This window comes from Panthera pardus, unplaced genomic scaffold (assembly GCF_024362965.1).
Source record: "Panthera pardus isolate Hobbes unplaced genomic scaffold, ASM2436296v1 HiC_scaffold_11, whole genome shotgun sequence".
In the NCBI taxonomy this organism is placed as follows: domain Eukaryota; kingdom Metazoa; phylum Chordata; class Mammalia; order Carnivora; family Felidae; genus Panthera; species Panthera pardus.
The window spans coordinates 64352401-64377057 of NW_026526666.1; the positions used below are offsets into that span (position 1 = coordinate 64352401).

The following is a 24657-nucleotide window of genomic DNA, read 5'->3' on the forward strand; positions in this document are numbered from 1 at the left end:
TCTCACTGAGGGCAATAATACCTCTCTCAGAGAGTCAAGAAATCCAACTAAGTAATATACATGAAAGTGTGATAAACAAACAACTTGTTCTTATAACCACCAACTCAGAGTACCACATAATGCCTTATAAGGAATACTGGAGAGTCACAGTGTTTCTATTTCTTACATTCTTTAGTGTGGCCTAAAAAACTGAGGCACGTAAAGCCAAAAAGCCAACCTCAACTAATTTAAAGCATCACACTACTAAGACAATCATTTCAGACAAGTTTTTCATCAACTTTGCTAAACTGGGCGATTTTTAAAAAAATTTAAGTCTTTTTAATTTATTTTGAGAGAGACAGAGACAGTGCAAGTAGGGGAGGGGAAGAGAAAGAGGGAGAGAGAGAATCCCAAGCAGGCTCCGCCCTGTCAGCACGGAGCCTGACACAGGGCTTGTACTCAAGAACCCATGAGATCATGACCTGAGCCGAAACCAAGAGTTGGACGCTTAATAGACTGAGCCACCCAGGTGCGCCCCTACACTGGACTATTTTTAAAAAAGAGATTTGGTAATCTCGGCTCTCCTTCCTTAACATGACTATTTTTCAGTTCTCAAATTAGTAAACAAATAACTTAAAAGGAACATCAATTTTTGAATATAGTTGAATAAAGGGCAAAAGTTCCAATGATCTCTTTAAGTATGTTTCTTTTTTTAAAATAATCTCTACACCCAATGTGGGGCTAGGCCTCATGACCCTGAGATCAAGAGTTGCATGCTCTCCCAATTAACCCAGCCAGGCGCCCCCCACCCCATGATCTCCTTTTTTTTAAAAAAAAAAATTATTTTAAAACGATTCTCAACTTTAGCTGTATATTGCAATCACCTCGGGAGCTTTAAAAAAATACTGATGCCTGAGCCCCACTTCCCTGTGGTTCTGATTTAATTGTTAAAGCTCTACAAGTGATTTCTTTTAATCAAAAATTTTTTCCAGGGTTGCCTGGCTGTCGCAGTCAGAGTAGCAAGCGACCCTTGATCTCAGGGTTGTGAGTTTGAGCCCCACATTGGGTGTAGATTACTTAAATAAACAAAACTTAAATTTTTTTTCCAGCTTTATCAAGATATAATTGATATATATCACTGTATAAGTTTAAGGTGCACAACATGATCGTTTAATACATGTATATACTGTGAAATGATTACCATGATAAGGTTGGTTAACATATCCATCACCTCACATAATTATACTCCAGATGATTTTAATTGTAGTCCAGGTTGAGAATCACTGCTTCAATGTTTACAGAGGTAGAAACTAGACAATAATAGCAAATAAAGTAGGTGCTTCATATGGCCAAGATTTCAAAGCAATAACCGTTCTGTTTGTGAAATCAAACTTGTTTTCACAGAGGCATTATGGAATACAGATGTCCTACTAGCCTCAATTTTGTGACTTAGGCTAATTCACTGAAGAGTCTGTTGGTTTTTAAAAAGAATTAGCAAAAATTTTACTGCTCTGGTATCACACCAGATCCTCTGGTAGGATTTTTGCCTTGAGAATATTATTTAGCTTAATGTACCAGGAACACATTCCTTCCATCCTTCAGGACACAGGTCAAGCTCACCTTTTCTGGGAAATTCTCCCTCAATTCTCAGCACACAGGGATTTCTTCTCTTCTAATTTTTGCCATTCTTTACTATCAGGCCAATTTGCTAGGCAGCAATTTGTAACATTACAATAGTGATTTACATTTTTATATTTCCTTCATCAACAAGCCCTGTGCTAAACATCTGTCTTGTTCCATAACAAGTTGTTAAGTAAGGTCCTCACACTTCTTGTTGCCCTGAACCTGGCTTATGCGATCTTTCCAAGTCTGGCCCTGATGCCTACTTCTCCAGCCTTATCTCATTGCTTTATGACTTTCTACTGTTGCGTTCTAGCCACAGCGGCCTTCTTTAGTACCTTGGATGTACCATGCTCCTTCCTATTACATATATTTACATATATTATTCTGTCTAGAATGTCCTCTACCAACCTACTCATCTTTAAGATTTACACCTACTCGGAGTACCTGGGTGGCTCAGTCAGTTAAACATCCAATACTTGATTTTGGTTCAGGTCATGATCTCACAGTTCATGAGTTTAAGCCCCACATTGGGCTCTGTGCTGACCGTTTGGAGCTTACTTGGGATTCTCTCCTCTCGCTGCCCTTCCCCCGCTTTCTCTCTCTCTCTCTCTCTCCCACCCTCCCTCCCTCCTTCCCCCTCTCTCTCTCTCAAAATAAATAAACAAACTTTAGAGAAGGGGCACCTGGGTGGCTCAGTTGGTTAAGCATCTGACTTCAGCTCAGGTCTTGATCTCATAGTTCGTGGGTTCAAGCTCCATGTCAGGCTCTGTGCTGCCAGCTCAGAGCCTGGAGCCTGATTCAGATTCTTTGATTCCCTCTCTCTCTTGTCCCTCTCCTGCTTGCACTCTCTCTGTCACTCAAAAATAAACATTAAAAAAAATTTTTTTAATTCTTTACAGAAGCCTAAATTAAATCAAGTTTGTTGAACATTCTCATACATAATACTGTGTATCTTCCAGATTCTTAGCACAATAAAGTTTCAAGCATATATATGTGTGTGTATATATAGTATATATAAAAATATATATATGTACGTGATATATATTTAAACATGTATTTAAATGTGTATGTGTGTGTATATATACTTAAAGCACACACACACTGTTGGCATATGATATTTGATTGTCTGACTCCCTCACTAAATTACAAGCTCCATGAGGGCAAGATCACATCAGTCTGGTCTCACCATCAAATCCCCATGTCCAGCACAGTGCCTAGTGCACGGAGGCACATAAACATTGAAAGAATAAAAAGAGTGACTCAAAATCATTTTTTACATTCTATTTCTTAAGGTCTAAATTTACAAATAATTTAAGAACTGAGATGTTCATAAGATGTTTACAACTAACTTTTCCTTCTCCTTTTTTGAGTCAATGCTGGTTACTCAAAAAAGATACCTTGCCATTTGGGTCACAGTATCCGCTTCTAGGCCATCCCTGACTCTGCTCCAGGTGGGATCAAAAGATGCTTCTGCTTAAGTAGTGTTGGCAGTAGGGGGAAAAAAATGGGGCTCTGGAATTAAACATAAATCCAGTTGTTGGTTCTAACTAACTATAAAATCATGTAATTTCTATGAGTCTGTTTCTCATCTATAAAATGGGGGTGGGGGGAGCTAATACCTATCAATGTAAAGCATTTAGAGGATACAGTGTATATTAGAAAAATATTAGTTTTTCTTAAACTTGCCATTATTCTATCCTTCAAGGTCTGACTCAGATACTATTTTTTCCATCAAGTCCCAGATTCTCCAGCTAGAAGAAATTTCTCCTACTCTTACAGCAATTACACTGATCCTTGGCTTTACAGTTGTTGAGGATTGTACCATCACCATTCCTGTCAGACTTAGCTCCTTGGAGGCAGATCCTGTATCTTTTTCATCTTTCAATCCCAAGCTGTACCAAGCAGATGAATTTAAACTATTAGGCATGAAAAACCTTAAGAAAAGCAAAATTCCACCATTTCTACAGTAAAGATCTCCTTGGAGAACTTGACTTCCCAATGGATACCAATTCAACAAGGAGTTTTTTAAAGCAACCCATTAGAAATGGTATGTTTCAGTGGTTCAAAATGTCTAAACATTACCAGCATGAAAATGATCATTTATCCAGGGCCTACTAGGACTTGCACTTTACATATATGACTATTAATTTTCAGAAGAATTCTGTAAGAATATCTGCTTTACAAATAAAGAAATGGAAACCCAAAAAGTTACATCCATAGCTTGCTCTGAGTCATGAAGCAAGTAAGCTAGGATTTTTATCGGAACTCTCTCACTCTAAAGCAAGGCCTTTCCACTATACAACACCCTCTTTCACAAACATGTTCCATATATTGTTAGACATTCATCTTAGTGGAGTTTTATGCAAACTAAGACATTGGTCAGCCTGACAAAATAATACATTTTTAAAGTCTAACCTTCAAATGTCCTTCGCCGGTGAGGAATTCAGAGTAACCTGCATCAGTGGCCAGCAAACCTACAAACTGCATGCTGGGCCGTTGTTGTATAAAGGCTTCAACAGCTTTATCTGTCACATGCTTTCTCCCAGAAACATCTAGTGAGACAAGGTTGGGTAGGATGTCCTTTTGTTCTAGTAAGCGAAGAGCTATGTCTGATGTAAACTGTTTATCATCTGAAATATCAAGATGATTCAGATGTTTCAGTTCCCGAACAACATCCAATATCTGGGTAGTTGTCATTTTTAAACATTTCAAGTGGTGCATGGTTAGAGACTTGAGTCGGTCTTTGCAGGCCAGCAAAGCTGTGATGTCTGTGATCGAGGTGTTAGAAATATCCAGGCTCTCTAATCTTGGCAACGAGGCAACTTCAGCCAGGTCTTCATTATAAAAGAGAACGTTAGTGATGCTTAATGCTCGAAGGCCAGAAAGCCGGCTGAAGCACCGCTCATAAGGATCTTCGAGGGAGAGAGTTAATGAGTTCAGCACTAGGCACTGGAGATTTTGCTGGATCCATTTGTTACTGCCAAGCCCACTGATGATGTCTGTAATTGTGATGTCAGCATTCACACCTGTGGCATCAAGTTCCACTAACTTGTGGTGGCAGAAGGCTTTCCGGAAAGCAACGGCAGAGATCTTGGCTTTGCGAATGCAAGCTCGCTTTAAGCGCATCTGGTTGCCCCTGAAAATACCTACAGTTCCATCATTCAGTAGACCTGGAAAAAAAAAAAGCAGCACTTAATTTCAAAAAATGATTAAAGAATTGCTAAAATTTCCAGCATACTTTAAATTTCCAAAACACATCCATGTAACAGTATTTCATTTAATATATGTTAACAATTCCACAAGATAAAAATATTATTATCTACAACTTATGGATGAGTAAACTGGGGCTCAGAAAAGTGGCTTTCCAAGATCAGAGAGCTAGCAAGTGGCAGAATCAGGACTGTGGTAGATATTACAGATATTCACTAAAATCTGGTTCTACTTGCCTTCTTGGACACAGAGAGAACTACATTTTCCAGCCCACCCTTAGCGTTAGATGGGACCATGTGCCTAGTTCTGGCCAATGGGCTTTAGGCTGAAAGACCCGAGAGTCAGTGCATGATTTCCCATGTTATCTTTTCCTGCATGACAAATGAGGAATCTTCAAGTTCTAGACAGTATAGTTTTCTGAGAGTGGAGTCTCCATCAGCCTGGATCCAAGGGCAACCATGGAGAGGAACCCTCCATGTACTTGCACCATTTATGTACCATAAGTGAAGTATAAATAAATTTTGTGTTAAGCTATTCAATCTGGGGGATTAATTTGTTACCACTACATTATGAGTTTATTCTTCAATTTCACTATAACACGTTATTATACATACAAACATATATATACACACATATATTTACCACATGCATGTCTATAATTCATTGAACCACTGGCTAGATCTGAAATTTTATTAAAAGTATCTAGAGGTTATAACCCCTTTCCGTCAGATGAATTCAAAGTGGATACAGCAACTTTTTAAACTCCCTTAGAGATCTACCTGATCTTAATAGTGCCAGAAGTATATGATGCTTTGGAACCACATCTATCTCAACAATATCATGAATCAATTAAACAACATTTACTGTGAAAGAAATAATGGCCATGCCAATATAAGGTGGCCTAAGAATAGTCTGGGGTAAGTGAATAGTTGGGACAAGGTAAATAAATAGCCTGGAGTCAAGGGAAAAACTCTAAGTGGTACTTCAGCAGACTCATACTAAAGATAGAACTTGGGCGGTCAGCCTGTCACCCTTAAATTAGAACGAAAGTTTTTTTGTTTTTGTTTTTTTCTTTTAAGGGAGCACTGCCTTCTAGTGGATTTTGCAGACTTATTTATGGTTAAAGAGTTAAACTCGGGGCGCCTGGGTGGCGCAGTCGGTTGAGCGTCCGACTTCAGCCAGGTCACGATCTCACGGTCCGTGAGTTCGAGCCCCGCGTCGGGCTCTGGGCTGATGGCTCAGAGCCTGGAGCCTGTTTCCGATTCTGTGTCTCCCTCTTTCTCTGTCCCTCCCCCGTTCATGCTCTGTCTCTCTCTGTCCCAAAAATAAATAAAAAAAAAATTAAAAAAAAAAAAAAAAAAAAAAGAGTTAAACTCAAGGAAAACCTTTACCTGTCACAGTGGACAAAAATGACTATATATTAAGAATTACAGGGGCACCTGGGTGGCTCAGTAAGTTGAGAGTTAACCTTGATCTCAGCTCAGGTCATGATCTCACAAGTTTGTGAGATGGAGCCCTACACTGAGCTCTGCGCTGGTAGCATGGAACCTGCTTGGGATTCTCTCTCTCCCTTTCTCTCTCTCTGCCCTTCTCCCACTCTCTCTCTTTCTCAAAATAAATAAATAAACTTAAAAAAAAAAAGAATTCCATTATTGTGGAATTATTTTGCTGTCCAATACAGTAGCTACTTAGCACACACAGTTATTGAGCACTTGACATGCAGATAGTCCAAACTGAGGGATGCTGTAAGTGTAAAATACATACTAGATTCTGAAGATATAGTACAAAAGATGAAAAATATCTCACTAATAATTTTCTTACTGACTATATGCTGAAATGTTATTTTGGATATATTAGATTGAATAAAAATATGAATTAGTTTCATGTTTCTACTTTTTAAACGTGGTCACTTGTAAATTTAAAATTTCATGGGGTGCCTGGGTGGCTCAGTAGGTTAAGTGTCCGACTTTGGCTCATGTCATGATCTCACGGTTTGTGAGTTCGAGCCCCACATTGGCTCTGTGCTGACATCTCAGAGCCTGGAGCTTGCTTCAGATTCTGTGTCTCCCTCTCTCTCTGCCCCTCCCCTACTCTCACTCTGTCTCTCTCTGTTCTCAAAAAGGAATAAATGTTAATTTTTTTTTTAAATTTCATATATGACTCACATTTGTGGCTTATGTTGTATTTCTTTGAGCAGTGCCATTCTAGAGACAGTCTTAAACCCCCTCAATTCTATTTCAGGGGAGTTAATTTAATTAATTAATTCATGGTAAGTTTCCAGCCATTGAACAATTATTAAGCAATTATTATATGCCAAACAATTATTATATGCCAAATAATTATACACTATGAAATGTATATACAAAGAAAAATAGGATATGTCCCTAAACTCAAAGAATTCAAAATTCCATGGAGTAGAAGTCTCAAACAATGGTAACAAACTGAAGTATATGGTATACCAGAGCTAAGTACAAAGTACCATGAAAACAAAGAAAAGGAAGCAACTCATTATGCCTGAAGACCTAGAAAGATTCAATTGAAGAGATGATCTTTGAGTAAGTCCTTCAAAGATGAAGAAAAATTCAAGGATGCAGATAGGTGAGTGGTATTGAAAGAATAAACAGCATAAACAAAGTCTTAGCATACATATATCAAATCATGTTGTACACTTCAACTAATATGTTATATGTCACTTTTATCTCAATTAAAAAATGCCCTCCCAAAGACCTCAGAGATGTGAAAGCACAAAAATAGTTAGGAAATGGCAAGTAGTTCTACACTGCTTGAACATAAGAAAGGGTAGAGCTACGTTTCCCTAATAAAGAGGGGAAGAGGAATGAGATATGCTCAGAGATTTAAGCATGCAAGTGGGGAAAGACAAGAAACAAGATGGTAAGGTGAGTTGGGGCTAGATCATGCTTAAAGAGAAGAAAAGCAGATCAGCTAGGGACCTTGGGACCCAACGAATGACATGATGAAGTTCCTGAAGTTTTTTTCCTTGCCCCATATATCCCTCTTAAAGTTGAAGAAGTTGGCAACCCAGAAATGCGGACAGGGACCAAAAAAAAAAAAGCTCCCCCCCAAATCTGTTCATTCTAGCTAAAGAACCAGGAAGAAAGCAACCTAACAAGACAGAAAACTTTTATTTTATTTTAAAGATTTAATTTTTTTAAGTAATCTCTATACCCAGTGTGGGGCTCAAACTCACAACCCCAAGATCAAGAGTCATATGTTCCAGTGACTGAGACAGCCATGCACCCCTGGACAGAAAACGTATAGGCAGTAACTATTTTACTTTAGCCAACCACCACAGAAAAGACTGTGGTCCCACCCTCACCCATACCATCATATGCCAAGCGGGGGGCCTAGACTTTTACCCTCCTTACTGTAACTAGTTGCCCCAATCTCCCCACAGGAAGGTGTTAGAGAAGGCTGAGTAGGGAGCCAGGTCTCTCATCCTTGTTGGGTGATAAGAACCAGTTTCTCCCCTCTGATGGCAGTGGATACCATCCAGGGAGCTTGGACTTTCACATCCATCTGGCAGTAATGAGGTGCCCTCCCCCTCCCTGCTGGGATAGTCTCATACACAGCCTGATGAGGAGTCAAGTCTTTCACCAATGCCCAACAGTAATGAGGCCACCTCACCCCAAAATGTCAGTGGAAGTCAAATGGGAAGAGAAATGAGGTAGTCACATCCCTCTCTGCTAGGAAGATATCAGTAGAATCCTAGTGGGGAACCAGAACTCCATCCCTTGCATAACTGTACTGAGAAGCCCCATGTCTTGGGTGTCAACAGAAGTCAAGAGGGGAACCAGAATATATACCCCAATCTGGCAATAACAAGGTAGGCAATAACAAGGCCTCTACCTTCCTCAATGGAATGGTGTCAGGGACACAAACTAAAACAGAAAAGTCCCATAATACTTCAAATGTCTAGATGTCAATCAAAAATCGCTTATTATACCAAGGAATCACTTATCATAAGATCTCAAAATGAAAAAAGGCTATAGATGTCAACAGAGATAAGAGAAATGTTAAAATTATTTGACAGATTTTAAATCCTTTTTTTAAAAAAATGTTATTTATTTGAGAGAGAGAGAGCACGCAGGGGAGAGGCAGACAGCGAAAGAGACAATCCCAAGCAGTCTCCACACTGTCAGTGAAGATCTTAACGTGGGGTTTGATCTCACAAACCGTGAGATCATGACCTGAGCTGAAACCAAGAATTGGATGCTTAACTGACTGAGCCCCCTGACATCCCTTGACAGATTTTAAAGGAGCCATCATAAAAATTCATAAGTAATTATAAGCAAGCTCAAAAGAAATGAAAAATTGCCTCAGCAAACAAACAGAAAATATAAAAAGAACTAAATGGAAATCTTAAAAATGAAAAATAATGGTTGAGCTCAACAACAGAATGTAAGGAACAACAGAATCAGTGAACTAAAAGATAAAACAACAGAAATTACCTAAATCTAAATAACCAGAAAAACATATATATACTGGGAAAAAAAGTGAATAGAGATATTTATGTCGCTGCAGTCCCAGAAGAAGAGAAAGCAGGCAGGACTGCAAAAATACTTAAAGAAATGACTCAAATACTATCAGAATGACTCAAACAAAAAACAGTAATAATAGCAAATGCTGGCAAGTATTTGGAGAAACTGAATTAGTCATATATTGCTGGTAGGAATATAAAATGGTAGAGCTACTCTGGAAAACAGTTTTAAACAAATTTTAGGAGCACGGGGTAGCTGATCAGGGAAATATTCAAGAATTCCTGGGCAGTGCTGAGAGACCCCATCTTTACATTACTGATGCCTCCTCATCATGCAGGTCTCAGCCAAGTTATTGCCTCCCTGGAGAAGCTTTCTCTAACCATCCAATCTAAAGTAGATGCCTTCTTTTTTTATTCTCCCTGAGAGAACCATGTTCTTTTTCCCTCAGAGAATTGATCACAAGTTGTAATTCCATATGTTGGTTTGCTTCTTAATTACAGTTAAGTAAGTTAACAAGTCCTACTGAACAATAAGCTCCATGAAAGCAAGATTCCTCCTGTGTTCAATATTGTACACTCAATACCTAACATAACACCAGGTACACAACAGGTGTTTAATAATTTTCTTCTTCTCCGGAGCTTTCTTCTTATACATTTTACTTCTACTGGGCCTCTTCTGAACCCACTAGTAACCCCCTCTACACATATGTTAAGGATCTTCTGTTGAGGACCCTTGTGCAAACCAAAAATGGAAATAGATTCTGAGTTAGGATCAATGTTTTCCTGTTTATACCACAAAATATAATTGCACATATTTTTTAATGTCAGTTTTGTCTTTTATAGATGAAACTTTAGACTCTTCAGTTAAGACTGATTTTAATCTTATAGTGACTATCACCGTGCATTACAAAATGTGCTGTCAAATTTGGTATCATATACATACATTTTGTAAAATAGTTACTCCTGGTCTCTTTGGGTCAATCTATATTAAGTAAATTTTTTTCTTTTTTTAAAAAAAATATTTATTTATTATTTAGAGAGAGGAGGGGGTAGGAGGGACAGAGAGATGGATACAGAGGATCTGTCACAGCAGAGCCTAACGTGGGGCTTGAACTCAGGATCTGTGAGATCATGACTTGAGCCAAAATCAAAAGTCGGCGGCTTAACCAACTGAGCCACCCAGGTGCTAAGTAAAGTTTTCTAATAACTAAGTTTAAGGTTCTACATTTAATAGTAATGGAATTAAAACAGCAAAGAATTTAAAAAAATTTTTTTATTATTATTTTTTTTAACAGCAAAAAATTTTTAAAAGAGCATGATATCTGGAAATCAGTCCTGTGTTTAAGTCCTGGTTCCAACATTTATTGGCTTTTTGACACTAGACAAATTATTCCAAAAGTCTAAGATTCCCTATCTATAAAATGGGAGTAATTATGTCTCCCTCACAAGGACTGCTATGAAGATTAAATAGGACAATATATATAAAAAGCATTTTGCAAACTGAAAGCACCACCTAAATGTCATTACTACATCTGAAGGAAATCTTCCTGGATTATCTTCCCCTTCTTTCAAAAATGAACATATTTAAGAATCGCCTACTTTTTTCCATGACCAATAATTGTACTTGCTACAGTATATTTAAGCTAAATCTTCCTTCACTGTCATACTATCTACTTGGGTTGTTAGTTGGCAGCCTGTCCCCTTTAGATGATCAATTCTTAGTTTGCTATGAACCAAGGGGGGCGCTTGGGCGGCTCACTCAGTTAAGCATCTGACCCTTGATTTAAGCTCAGGTCATGATCTCACAGTTCAATGGGATCAAGCCCCGCATTGGGCTCTGCACTGAAAGCCTGCTTGGGATTCTCTATTTCTCTCTGTCCATCTTTGCTGCTTCCCCATTCTCTCTCAAATGAACTAACATTGAGAGAGAGAGATCTTTCTCAAAAAAAAAAAAAAAAAAAAAAAAAAAGACCCAAGGTAACTAGAACCATGTATATTTAAGAATATGCTCTAGATTATCTACACTGATGTGGGTATTATTTAGGAGTATCTATGGGACAAAGTGACTTAGGATCCTTCTACTCTACCACAGTTCTCAGTACTCCCATTCAAGAATATGCTCTAAATGAAGCTTCCTCAAGCGCTTCTTTCAAGAAGTGAAGTACACAAGCCTAAATGTAAGGATTTCGCCCGACAGCATTTTTTGTTTCTTTCTGGTTTAGACTATAGACAGCAAAGGTGACCAGCAATGTGAGCTCCAGATAAGTGGGGTACTACTCTGGGAGTATGAGCTCTCAGTCACCTAGAAAGTCTAGTTGACTATTCAAGGATGAAATCCATAATGTTTCAAAAGGTATTATTCTTTTCAATTTAATCTCAAAACAGAAGGCTGAACATGTCAAGGTGTATCAGTTTAGATTAGTTACAGAGGCATTACCATTAGATGACAAAATTCTTATTCTGATTTCTAATTCTTATGCACACATTCCCTTGAAAGTTTTTAGCACCATGACACAGAATAAGCAAAGATTATAGCAAGAGAATCAAAGATCCCCATAAGTAAAACTCGTTAGCATCTGGCTTATTTTATTTAAAAAAAATTTTTTTTTAACATTTATTTATTTTTGAGAGATAGAGTCAGATACAGCGTGAGCAGGGGAGGGGCAGAGAGAGAGGGAGACACAGAATCTGAAGCAGGCTCCAGGCTCTGAGCTGTCAGCACAGCGCCCAACACGGGGCTTGAACCATGAACCAAGATCATGACCTGAGCCGAAGTCATACACTTAACCAACCGAACCACCCAGGTACCCCAGCATCTGGCTTATTTTAATAAAACCTGCTACCAGTATCATTACCCCTTTGAATTGGGTAAATAAGAAAGAATTTTTGATGTAAAGAAGCTAAGTATTTTCTAAAATCATTATGCTATTAGAAAAAATGATATTATAAATTCTAAAAGTATTCATAGGACTTCTTCCATTTTATTATGAAAATTTTCAAATACACAGAAAAACTGATAAAACAATTTTATAAATTGTGACAAGAATTGGCAGTATGTTCTTTTGCATATTATCAGTAGTATCCACTTGTTTTTCAATTTTTCATATTTTAATTATTATCTCTTAATCTACATTTGACAAATACATAAGTTGAATTTCAAACTTGTCATGTAACATATAATACAGCCTAGAAGTACTGTAAGGTTTTTTTCCCACAGATTTCTACTTTTTATTATTTTTTTGTTTCTTTTTCCAAAGGGCTTGAATATTTTAATGGATAATTTTTTAATTTAATTTAATTTAATTTTTAAAAATTTACACCCAAATTAGGTAGCATATAGTGCAACAATGATTTCAGGAGTAGATTCCTTACTGCCCCTTACCCATTTAGCCCATCCCCCCTCCCACAACCCCTCCAGTAACCCTCAGTTTGTTCTCCATATTTATGAGTCTCTTCTGTTTTGTCCCCCTCCCTGTATTTATATTATTTTTGTTTCCCTTCCCTTATGTTCATCTGTTTTGTCTCTTAAAGTCCTCATATGAGTGAAGTCATATGATTTTTGTCTTTCTCTAATTTCACTTCGCATAATACCCTCCAGTTCCATCCACGTAGTTGCAAATGGCAAGATTTCACTCTTTTTGATTGCCAAGTAATACTCCATTGTATATATATACCACATCTTCTTTATCCACTCATCCATCGATGGACATTTGGGCTCTTTCCATACTTTGGCTATTGTTGATAGTGCTGCTATGAACACTGGGGTACATGTGTCCTTTCAAAACAGCACACCTGTATCCCTTGGATAAATATCTAGTAGTGCAATTGCTGGGTCATAGGGTAGATCTATTTTTAGTTTTTTGAGGAATCTCCATACTGTTTTCCAGAGTGGCTGCACCAGCCTGCATTCCCACAGCTTTCTACTTTTTAAATTTTTATCTTTACTACTGAAGTATAGTTGGCATACAATGTTATATTAGTTTCAGGTGAATAGTATCCACCCTTGATTGTCTGCAAGTGGGTATAATTTTTGCAAAGAGATTAAGTAATTCAGAACATTTTTTGGTGAATAAGGCAGGTAATCACATTGGGGTAACACAATGGGAGGGCAGGTTATTTCTCTGACCCTCAGTTTCCTCATCTGAAAGCAGCTTGCAAAGGAGAGGTAGAAAACACACTGATGAAGCATATAGCCTCTCTAAGACACTACTTTGGAGTATAACTATTTAGTTACACTTAAAAATTACTTCCATAATTTTACCCATATAAAGCATTTGCCACAGTGCCTGGTATGTGATAATAAGTATTCAATAACTGTTAGCTGCTATTCTTACCTATCAGTGGTTATATTTCAAAAACAATCTGGCAAAGTTAAAACTTTAGTTAACATTCTTTTTTTTTTAATGTTCATTTTTTATTTTTGAGAGAAAGAGGGAGAGAGCATTTGCGTGTGGGGAAGGGTCAGAGAGAGAGGGGGACAGAGGATCCAAAGAGGGCTCTGCGCTGATAGCAGTGAGCCCAATGTTGGGCTTGAACTCACAAACCGTGAGATCATGACCTAAGCTGAATTTGGACGCTTAACCGACTGAGCCACACAGGTGCCCCAACATTTATGCTTTTGATTTACAAGATCAGTTATATGTATATATATGTGAATTGAGTATGTTAAGCATAATCATTAAACTAAGACTAAGAAAGAAATGTTGGCACTGTCATAATCTCTTAAATTCTTGTGTAGCTCTGTAAGGGATCTTTAACTTTACCATATGTAGTACCTTTGAAATTTACCCTAGTTCCTTTTGGCAGGCTGGAAGAATTCAAACAGACTACAGACTTGAGCAACCAGTGCAAAAAGGAGTGCAGACGTCTTCTTTCCAAAATTATTCCAAAATGCCTCAATTACAGCCTTATTTCTCCTACCCTTCCTTGGAATGCATTATCTAGATACAAACTTTATGTATATATAAACTATATATATAAATATATACATATTTAAGGCCACAGCAAAAATGTATAGCATTATCTGGCATCTAGGAGCAGGGATATCTCTAATGGGGATGTAGAAAGATTGTGTGGCAGTGAAAACAGCACAGATTTGGAATCAGACAGACTTACATTTAAACCAGGACTGATGCATTGTGACAAGTTACTTCTCTGAAACTAGGTTTCTTTATCTGCTTATATATAAATGGGATAGTAATGGTTATTTTAGAGGGTTTTTGAGAAAATTCAAGGAAAACATAAAATGTCTGGCATGTAACAGGCAATCAATAAATGATAGTTGTTATTATCGCCACACTTTCATTCTATTTTATACTTGTGGACAAGTTTTATTTTCTACTTGTAAGAGTTTATAAACCAGAAATATATAAAGACATTATCCCTTTCAACTTAAAACTTAAGCAGAAATAACAAAAACCTCAATATACGTAAACAGAATTTCAGAGAGAAGACTTTCCCAATTTATGTTCAGAACTTGTTTTTGAAAACAGAAGTACTAAATTAAGTGACGCTTTCCCAATTCAAAGGTCAACAGCAGAAGTTAGTTTCTCCCTAATAGTATTTATTCTCCCACTGCCAAATGAAGATGTAAGGTAGGGGTGCCTGAGTGGCTCAGTCGGTTGAGTGTCTGACTCTAGATTTCAGCTCAGGTAGTGATCCCAAGGTTGTGGGATCGAACCCTGTGTGGGGCTCTGCACTGGTCATGGAGCCTGCTTGGGATTCTTTCTCCTGCTGCTCCTCCCCTGTTCATCGTGTGTGTGTGTGTGTGTGTGTGTGTGTGTGTGTGTGTGTGTTTTCTCTCTCTCTCAAAAGAAAAAAGGAAAAATGTAAGGTATTTTATACCAGCAAATTTCTAAATGGATATTTTGAAAGTTTAAATTATTTTTGCCATGAGAAAAGCAAAGAAGAAGAAAAAGAAGAAGAAAGATAAAAAGCAATTTTCCCAGATTAGAAAAGAAAAATGCTTATTCCAAATTACACAGTAAGTGGCAAGATAGGCAAAAATAAATGAATTCCTTTTCCTGGAATCAGGCTCATCTGGCCTTTTCTAAGAAAATAATTAAATGGCCACAGCAGCATTTCAAAATCCAATGCCAATTAACAGCGCATAATTCTGGTTTCCTCTGTCTAGTTTTTACCATGAAAGGCCATGGTCTGAAGCAGTCGATCAGCCACCTCCTGTGGGAATACTCCAGGTTCCTGAAGACACAATGTTCCATCTTGTCTTGCTGAACAGAACTTCTCAAGGTGAGTAGTCAGGAAATTTAAGCAGATATCAAGTAAGGAATACGGAGATGCCTCCTCCTTGGAGTCCAGAAAAAACATAAAAGGAATACAAAAGCCAACAAGTTAGTTTCCAGGAAAGTAGAGAACAAAACATTCATTTACTCGTTCAACAAGTATTTTTACTCAGTCCACCATATGTTAGATATTGTGTTAGGCAGTGGGAATACAACAGGTGACCCATGTTTTCAAGAAGCAGAAGAGAAACATTTAAACAAGTATTTACATAAAGTGCATTAAATACCATATTAGAGGACATATTGGGTAGTATGTAAGCACAAGCAGGGTGCCCTAATCAGTCAAGGATGGTCAGGGAAGACCTCAGAGGTATAGCAGATCTTCCTAATCTTCTTCCTAATCTTCCTAAATTACTACTCATGACCCTTCCCTGTGCCTGAAGAAGACAAAATTCTTAGATTATTAGACTGATGACTCAGTTCTTCCAAAATCTAGCCCCATTTATTTTCCAACTTGATCTCCCACAAAATCCCCATCCCAATCTGATAATTTAAACAAGATGAATTTATGTGGGTAAAAGAATTTGCTTTAGGTGTTAGCATCTTCAAAATAGAAAAGGTTAACCCAGTTATTCCAGTCTGAGGAATAAAGAATTAATCAAATAAGCACAAAGATGTAAGTGTAAGGGTTTTAATTATAGAAATAAACACTCTAAGTATCCCCAATAATATAATTAAAATATAATTATAGGAGCTATTATTCATTACATGCTTTCTATGTGACTGTGCTGAGTATCTTACATGAATTATCCATTATTTCATTTATTCTTTCACCCCATTCTAAAAAGTAGTCAGGCATTATCTTCATTTTTAAAGTTTTAATTGAAAACTAGCTCAGAAAAGTAACATCTTTCTCATCATTCTGCACATGCTGATAAGGTATATATTCAAATTAAAAACTGACTCAGGAGCACAAATCTTAAATGCATTATACCATACATGTGACATTTTAATGGCAGCCATTAAAAAGTACAGTTCAAAGATATATTAATGACATACAGAAGGTATAAAAAGTTTATAGAACCTCCTCAACCTGATAAAGATTATGAGAAACCCAGTCAGTATCATACTTAATGTTTAAAGTCTGAATATTTCCCCACTAAAGTCAGGAATAAGACAAAGATACCTGCCTTCACCACTTCTATTCAATATTGTACTGAAGGTCCTAGAATTAAGCAAGAGAAAGAAATAAAAAGCATACAGATTGGAAAGAAAAAGTAAAACCATCACTATTTGCAGGTGACATAATCCTGTATAAAGAAAATCCTAAGGAGGGCACCTGAGTGACTCCGTTGAGTGTCCAACTCTTGATTTCGGTGCAGGTCATGGTCTCACAGCTTGTGGGATCAAGGCACGGGTGGGTCTCCGTGCTGACAGTGGAGGCCTGCTTGGGATTCTCTCTCTCCCTCTCTTTCTGGCTCTCCCCAGCTGGCACGTTCTCCCTCTCTCAAAATAATTAAATAAACATAAAAAAAAAAAAATAGGGGCGCCTGGGCAGCTCAGTCAGTTAAGTGTCCAACTTCGGCTCAGGTCATGATCTCATGGTTCGTGAGTTCAAGCCCCACGTCAGGCTCTGTGCTGACAGCTCAGAGCCTGGAGCCTGCTTCGGATTCTGTGGCTCCCTCTCTGCCCCTCCCCTGCTTTGTCTCTTAAAAAATAAATAAATGTTAAAAAAATAAAAATAAAAAAAGAGAGAGTCCTAAGGAATTAACAACAAAAACTATCAGAACTTAAAAAAAAACAAAAAACAAGTTCAGCAAGATTGTAGGCTATAAGACCTGTTTTATTTACAATACATAATATCAATTATATCTATACGCTTATAATGAACAATTTGAAATGAAATTAAGAAAACAATTCCAGGCGTGCCTGGGTGGCTCAGTCAGTTAAGCATCCGACTTCAGCTCAGATCATGATCTCACAGTTCATGGGTTCAAGCCCCATATCGGGCTCTATGCTGACAGCTCAAGCCTGGAGCCTCCTTCAGAGTCTATGTCTCCCTCTCTCTCCACCTCTCCCCCAATTGTGCTAATTCTCCCTCTCAAAAATAAATAAAACATAAAAAAAATAAAAAGAAAATTCCATTTACAATAGCATCAAAAATAATAAAATAGGAATAAATTTAAGAAAAGTGTTAAAATAAGACATTAAAGACCTAAATGGAAAGACATCCATATTTATAGATCAGAAAACTTAATATTATTAATTGATCTACAGATTCAATACAATCTCTATCAAAATCCAGCTTACTTTTTGCAGAAATTAACAAGCTGATCTTAAAATTCATATGTAAATACAAGGGATCTAGCCAGACTATGGAAAGAGCCCAAATGTCCATTGACTGATGAATGGATAAAGAATATGTGGTATATACACACAATGCAATATTACTCAGTGATCAAAAAGAATGAAATCTTACCATTTGCAATGATGTGGATTGAGGTGGAGTGTATTATGTTAATGAAATAAGTCAGTTGGAGAAAAACAAATTCCATATGATTACACTCATCTGTGGAATTTAAGAAACAAAACAGATGAACATATGGGAAGGAGAAAAAAAGAGAGGGGACTCTTAATGATAGAGAACAAACTGAGGGTTGATGGGGGGGCGTGGATGGGGGAATGGGCTAGATGAGTGATGAGTATTAAGGAGGACACTTGTTATGATGAGCCCTGGGTATTGTATGTAAGTGATGAACTACTGAATTCTACTCTTGAAACCAATATTGCACTGTACATTAACTAAATAGCATTCAAATAAAAATTTGAAGGAAAAAGAAAAGAAATACAAGGGACCTAGAATAACTGAAATAATCTTGGAAAAGAACAACAAAGTTGGAGGACCCCCACTTGCCGATTTTGAAACCTACCACAAAGCTACAGTAATTGAGATAGTGTAGTAATTGAGATAGAATAGATATATAGATCAATTAAATAGAACTGAGAATCCAGAAATAAACTCTTATATTTATGGTCAATGTTGTTTTTTTTTTTATTTTTTTTTTAATGTTTACTTATTTTTGAGAGACAGAGAGAGACAGAGTATGAGCAGGGAAGGGGCAGAGAGAGAGGGAGACACAGAATCTGAAACAGGGTCTACGTTCTGAGCTGTCAGCACAGAGCCTGATGCAGGGCTCGAACTCACAAACTGCGAGATCCTGACCCAAGCCAAAGTCGGATGCTCAACCGACTGAGCCGCCTAGGTGCCCCAATGGTAAATATTTTTTTATGGTCAATATTTTTGACAAGCATGCCTAGACAATTAAATAGGCAAAAGAACAGGCTTATAAACAAATGATGCTGGGACAAATGGACATCTACATACAAAAGGACAAAGATGGGAGTCCAACTTCACATCATATACAAAAATTAACTTAAGATGGATCAAAGACCTAAATGTAATAGCTAATTAACATCTTGGATGAAAACACTGGTATAAATCTTCCTGATTTCGGATTAATAAATGGTTTCTCAGATACAACACTAAAAGAACAAACAACCAAAGAAAAAACAGACACTTTGAATCTCATCAAAATAAGAAACTTTTGTGCTTCAAAGGTCATCATCAGGAAAATGAAAAGAAAGCCCACAGAATGGGAGAAATGAGCTGCAAATCATATATCTAATAAGAGATTTGTATCTAGAATATATAAATAACTCTTACAACTCAATAATAAAAAAAAAAACTCAATTAAAAACAGGCAAAGGTCTGAATATATGTTTCTCCAAATAAGTATAAATGACCAATAATCATATGAAAAATGTTCAACACTATTAGCGATCAGGGAAATGCAAATCAAAATCATAATGAAATAAATACCTCACATCCAAGAGGGTGGCTATAATCAGGAAGTCAAATAATGAGTGTTGGTGAAGATATAGAAAAACTGGAACTCTCATACATTGCTAGTGGGAATATAAAGTGATGTGGACACTTTGGGGAAAAAAAGTCTACCATTTTACCATATAACTTAGTAATTCCAGCCCTGCATATCTACCTAAGGGAAATGAAAAACTTGTATGTGAATATTTATAGAAAACTTATCATAATAACTAAAAAGTAGGAACAACTCAAATGTCCATCAACTGATGAACAGATAAACAAAATATAGCATATCTACAGAATGGAATACTATTTAGCAAAAAAAAAAAAAAAAAAAAAAAAAAAAAAAAAAAAATCCTGATATATTACACAACATGGATGGACCTTGAAAATAGTACACTAAGTGGGGCACCTGGCTGGATCAGTTGGAGGAGCATGTGACTCTTCATCTCAGGGCTGTGAGTTCGAGCCCTACATTGGGTGTAGAGATTACTTACAACAAACAAATAAATGAACTTAAAAAAAATAGTATGCTAAATGAAAAAAGCCAGTCACAAAAGAACATATACCGTATGATTCTATTGATATAAAATGTCCAGAATAGGCAAATCTATACAGACAGAAAGTAGATAACTGGATGCTAGGGATGGGTGGAGGAAGAGTTGAAGGAAAATGGGAAGTGAATGCTCATGGCTATAGGGCTTTTTTTGTGGGGCGGTGATGAAAGTGTTCTAAATTCATTGTGGTTATAGCTGCACAACTCTACAAATATATTAAAAACCACTGAATTGGGATACACTTTAAATGGGTGAACTGCATAATATGTGAATTATATCTCAATAAAACTGTCGTAAAAAATAGTTTATAGGGGCACCTGGCTGGCTCAGTTGGTAGAGCATGCAACTTTTGATCTCAGGGTCATGAGTTCAAGCCCCACATTGGACATGGAGCCTACTTTTAAAAAAAAGTTTATGAAACTGTAAATAAATACAAGACTAGAAAAAAAATACATCAAAATGTCAATGGTAGTTAATTTTGGGGATGTTACCAGTTTTCTTCTCCGAAAAAAAAATCAGACCTTCTATTCAGCACAGATTTCTATAATCAAAAATTGTTATTAAAATATTTACATGTTACAGTTTACAGAGTGCTTTCACATTCACATATTTGATTTTGTACTGAGTAAGGTGAGTAACAAATATGTTATTTTATATATGAGGATACAGACTTCATAAAAGCCATAAATGGCTGGCCCAGTGTGACACTGACTATTGGCTGCCAACCCTAATATCTGTCCTCTGTTTCTATGTTAATAAAACCTTTTATTTTTACCTGACCACACAACCACTTGTAACAAAGACCACACATCCCAGGTTCCTCTGCAGCTAGATGTAGTAAGGACACATTAGAATAATTTCAAAGGAAATAATTCATCAAATTCAACTGCTGCCACATAGAACTGTACCTATCTTATTTCCCAAGTTTTAACTATGAATTCTTCCTGCTTTTTCTATTCTTCATTGTACCATTTTCCTAAATGTTTAAAATTCATCCCCCAGATGAAACAAGCTATATTTCCACCTCAGTTGGTAAACGTCAAAATTATTTATTTTGCAGAAGAGAAAAAAAATGAAAGTTGTGTGTCAGAGGGAAGATATCAAACTTTATGAGTACATGCTTTTTACAAGACATTTAGCAGAATAAACTCAGGAAGTAATATATGAACGTTTATAATATTAAATAATCATTCTTTAACAAGTGGTAAAATATACTCAACAAGGAGGTTTGGACCCCATAAATTTTTCCTTTTCACGGAAATTCCACTTTATCTTGTTAATTGGTAAGCCAAAGAATTTTCTAGATAGTTGCTCTCCTGTTGGGAAGTGTATCTGCCTAATATTAATAACCTGGGCTTTGGAGCTAGAGTGCACATCCTAACTTCTTACTTGCTAACTGTGTGACATCATACACATTACCCAAACTTTTGTTCTTCAGTTTTCTCACTTATAATAGGGATAATCATAATGCCTATCTCATGAAGTTGTTGTGAGGATTAAATGAGATAAAGAAGGAACCAGAGAGAACATAGGATAATGGCAGTGTGTCTGGAAACACAGAGCTTGTAAAGGACGGAGCCAGAATTGAAACCCAGGAAATGTGGCTCCAGAGCCTACAACTTTATCCAATGGCAATATATTACCTTTTCAACTTTATATACCAATGTTGAATACAGTATCTCACCTATACTCAAAAGTAGGCCTGTGATATGAACAAGGATAATCACCCCCATTTAAGAACAGAGAGGTTATGTACCAAGCAGTGAAAGAACTAGAACTATACTTAGGTTATCTAAGCCAATATCTAAACTCCCATGATTCCCCGAATCCTAGTAATTTACGCTAATACAGAAGTATTGAGAGACCAGTGCTTTCTACTTTATTTTTTTTAAGTTTATTTATTTATTTTGAGAGAGACAGAGAGAGAAAGCAGGGGAGGGACAGAGAGAGAGGGAGAGAGAGAAAGAATCCCAAACAGGCTCTGCCTGATCCGGGGCTCGAGCTCACAAACCATGAGATCGTGGCCTGAGCCAAAATCAAGAGTCGGACACTTAACCAACTGAACCACCCAGACGCCCCCTACTTTATTTTGAAACAAATAACAGTAGCACAGAAGACTAAAAAAGAAAGGATACAGGAGAAGCTGGAATTCAGTGCCTAAAAAATGAATCTCTTGGAAATTCCTGCTCAGAGATTTTCCCCTTTACCAACTAGGTACACCTCTGGCAGAGTAAGAACAAAACTCCTACCAAAAATAGCAGAGGAGAGAGGAGGTCAAATCTGACTTCATTTGAATGTTGTTGTTTTTTTAAATTTATTTATTTGGGGGGGGGGGGATGGGAATAGAGACAGAATCCGAAGCAGCCTCCTCACGGAGCGTGACTCAAGGCTCAAACCTACTCATGATCTGAGCTGAAACCAAGAGTCAGATGCTTACCTAACTAAGCCACCCAGGTGCCCCTGACTTCATCTGGATCATAAAACAATCCACACAGTTCAAAGACTAAACAATTTCTAGAAAGGAGAGTTGTTTTTTTTTTTTTTTGAGAGACGAGAAAGAATCTTCTTTGTGTGTGTGTGTGTGTGTGTGTATTTTGAGAGAGAGTAAGTGTGAGTGGGGGAGAGGTGTAGGGGTGTTAGGTGGGGATTGAGAGAGAGAAAATTTTAAACTGACTCCTAACCCAGCTCCGAGCCAACAATGTGGGGGCTTGATCTCAAAAACTGTGAGATCATGACCTGAGCTGAAATCAAGAGTCTGAGGTTTAATTGCTTAACCGACTGCGCCACCCAGGTACTCCAGGAAAGTTCTTTTTAATTAATTGAAATGCAATCTATTCAATCCAGCCCTACCCAGTTCTTTAATGCACAGCTCTTATCATATTACTCTACTTCTAAAAAAAAGTTTCGAAGGTGCCATATTATCTATAACCACAGTTCTCATGCTGGGAACACATACAAGGGGTTCCCAGCAGAGGTGTGCCAGGGAACTAAAGCTAGAGAATAAACTTGGCACACCACAGAACATTAAACATATCCAAAGATTATTTGAGGGGATGAAGAGTATGGGAGGATGGCAGAGAGGGAATTATGTAACCAATATGTGACTTCAAATATTTTTGTACTGAAACAAATACATGATGTCAAGGGCAAACACTGCATGAATTTTAAGACAAAACAGAAGTTATCAAGAAATTAATGTTTGTAAACACCAGTTTCTAAAAATTCCCTTTCCTATCCCACAGCAAATTTAGTTTCCTCTGCTGTTAGAAGTTGGAAAAACAGGGGTGCCCAGGTGGCCCCGACAGTTAAGCATCTGACTCTTGATTTTGACTCAGGTCATGATTTCACAGTTCGTGAGTTAGAGCTCCACATAGGGCCTGAGCTGACAGTGTGGAGCCTGCCTGGGATTCTCTCTCTTTGCCCTTTCCTAACTCATGCTCTCTCTCTCTCTCAAAATAAATAAATAACTTAAAAAAAAAAAAAAGAAGTTGGAAAAACAAAGACCTTAAGAATAAAGTGTAAACACTTCAGCAAGGTATTCAAAATGTTTTACTAACAGGCTCCAACCTTCCTTTCAACTCTCATTTTCCACTGTTCCCTTCTCCCACCAAATATGCTACCTACCAGGTACACTAAACTACGTGTAACTTAATGCAACCTACTACTTAACACTGTTCCTTAAGCACTGTGACAGGCACTTAGATACCTCTGAGTCTTTTTTTTAGATTAGTACTTCTATGTGGTAAAATTTCACATGTCCTTCAAAATTCAGTCAAACATCACAAGTTCTGTGATGTCTTTGTTAATTTCCAAAGCAGATTTTACTCTCAGCACCTGACAAATTAAACTGCACCATAACAACAACTATCATGTACTGAATGACAGCTGTGTGGTACCAGGCACTAACGTAACTACTTTATACATGCTTGCAATCTCAAAACAACTTTGTTTTGAACCAAGTAAGTAGTAAACCGAGGCTCAGAAAAATTAATTTACATGTCAAAGATAAAACAGCCAGCAGATGGCAGAACTAGAATAAAAATTACCACTGCTATTTTTCATGAAACACTAAGTCTCAGGTCCTGGTTCAGAGCTCTTTTAGATACATGAGTTCTTTCAATTTCTATGAATCAAGCACCATTACAAGATGCATTTTAAAAATGAGGAAACGGAGACTTAGGTTAAATATCTTCCCCATATTTACATGGCCAACAGGTTACTCAACTGGGACTCCTAACACAAGAATGAGGTCACAGCCTACATTTTTAAGCTTTTACCCACTAAGCTATAACAGTATCATAATCATAATTATTGAGCTCATGCTATTTGTTAATATATGCTATATGCCTAAACTATGGTCAGCACTTTACATATATAATTTCATTTACTTCCCATGAGAATTCTGTAAGTTCAATTCTATCAGTATCTCCATTCTACAAAGATGAGGATGCTGAGGTTTTGAGTGGTTAAGTAATCTGCTTAAGATGATACAGCTAAGAAGTGGCAAAGCCAGGACTAGACCTCAGGCAATCTGACTGTAAAGTTAATTTTGTGCTTTAATCACTACATAACAAGCTGCCACTTATATCTGACTCCAAATCTAGGTTTCTTTTACAATGCCATGTTAACCACAGTTATTAATCACTGTGTGTCTCCCCCACCAGA

The 24657-nt window shown here is 37.2% G+C and overlaps 1 protein-coding gene across 1 annotated transcript in view; it reads right to left on the reverse strand.

Annotated features, from left to right (window-relative positions):
* Positions 1–24657, reverse strand: part of ZYG11B (zyg-11 family member B, cell cycle regulator) — a 92761-nt gene that overhangs the window by 51266 nt on the left and 16838 nt on the right. The window contains exons 2-3 of the mRNA XM_019449269.2: positions 15451–15616; positions 4018–4772 (exon numbers count right to left, since the gene is read on the reverse strand). Coding sequence (XP_019304814.1) covers positions 4018–4772; positions 15451–15616 — 921 coding nt within the window. The remainder of the gene's footprint in view (positions 1–4017; positions 4773–15450; positions 15617–24657) is intronic.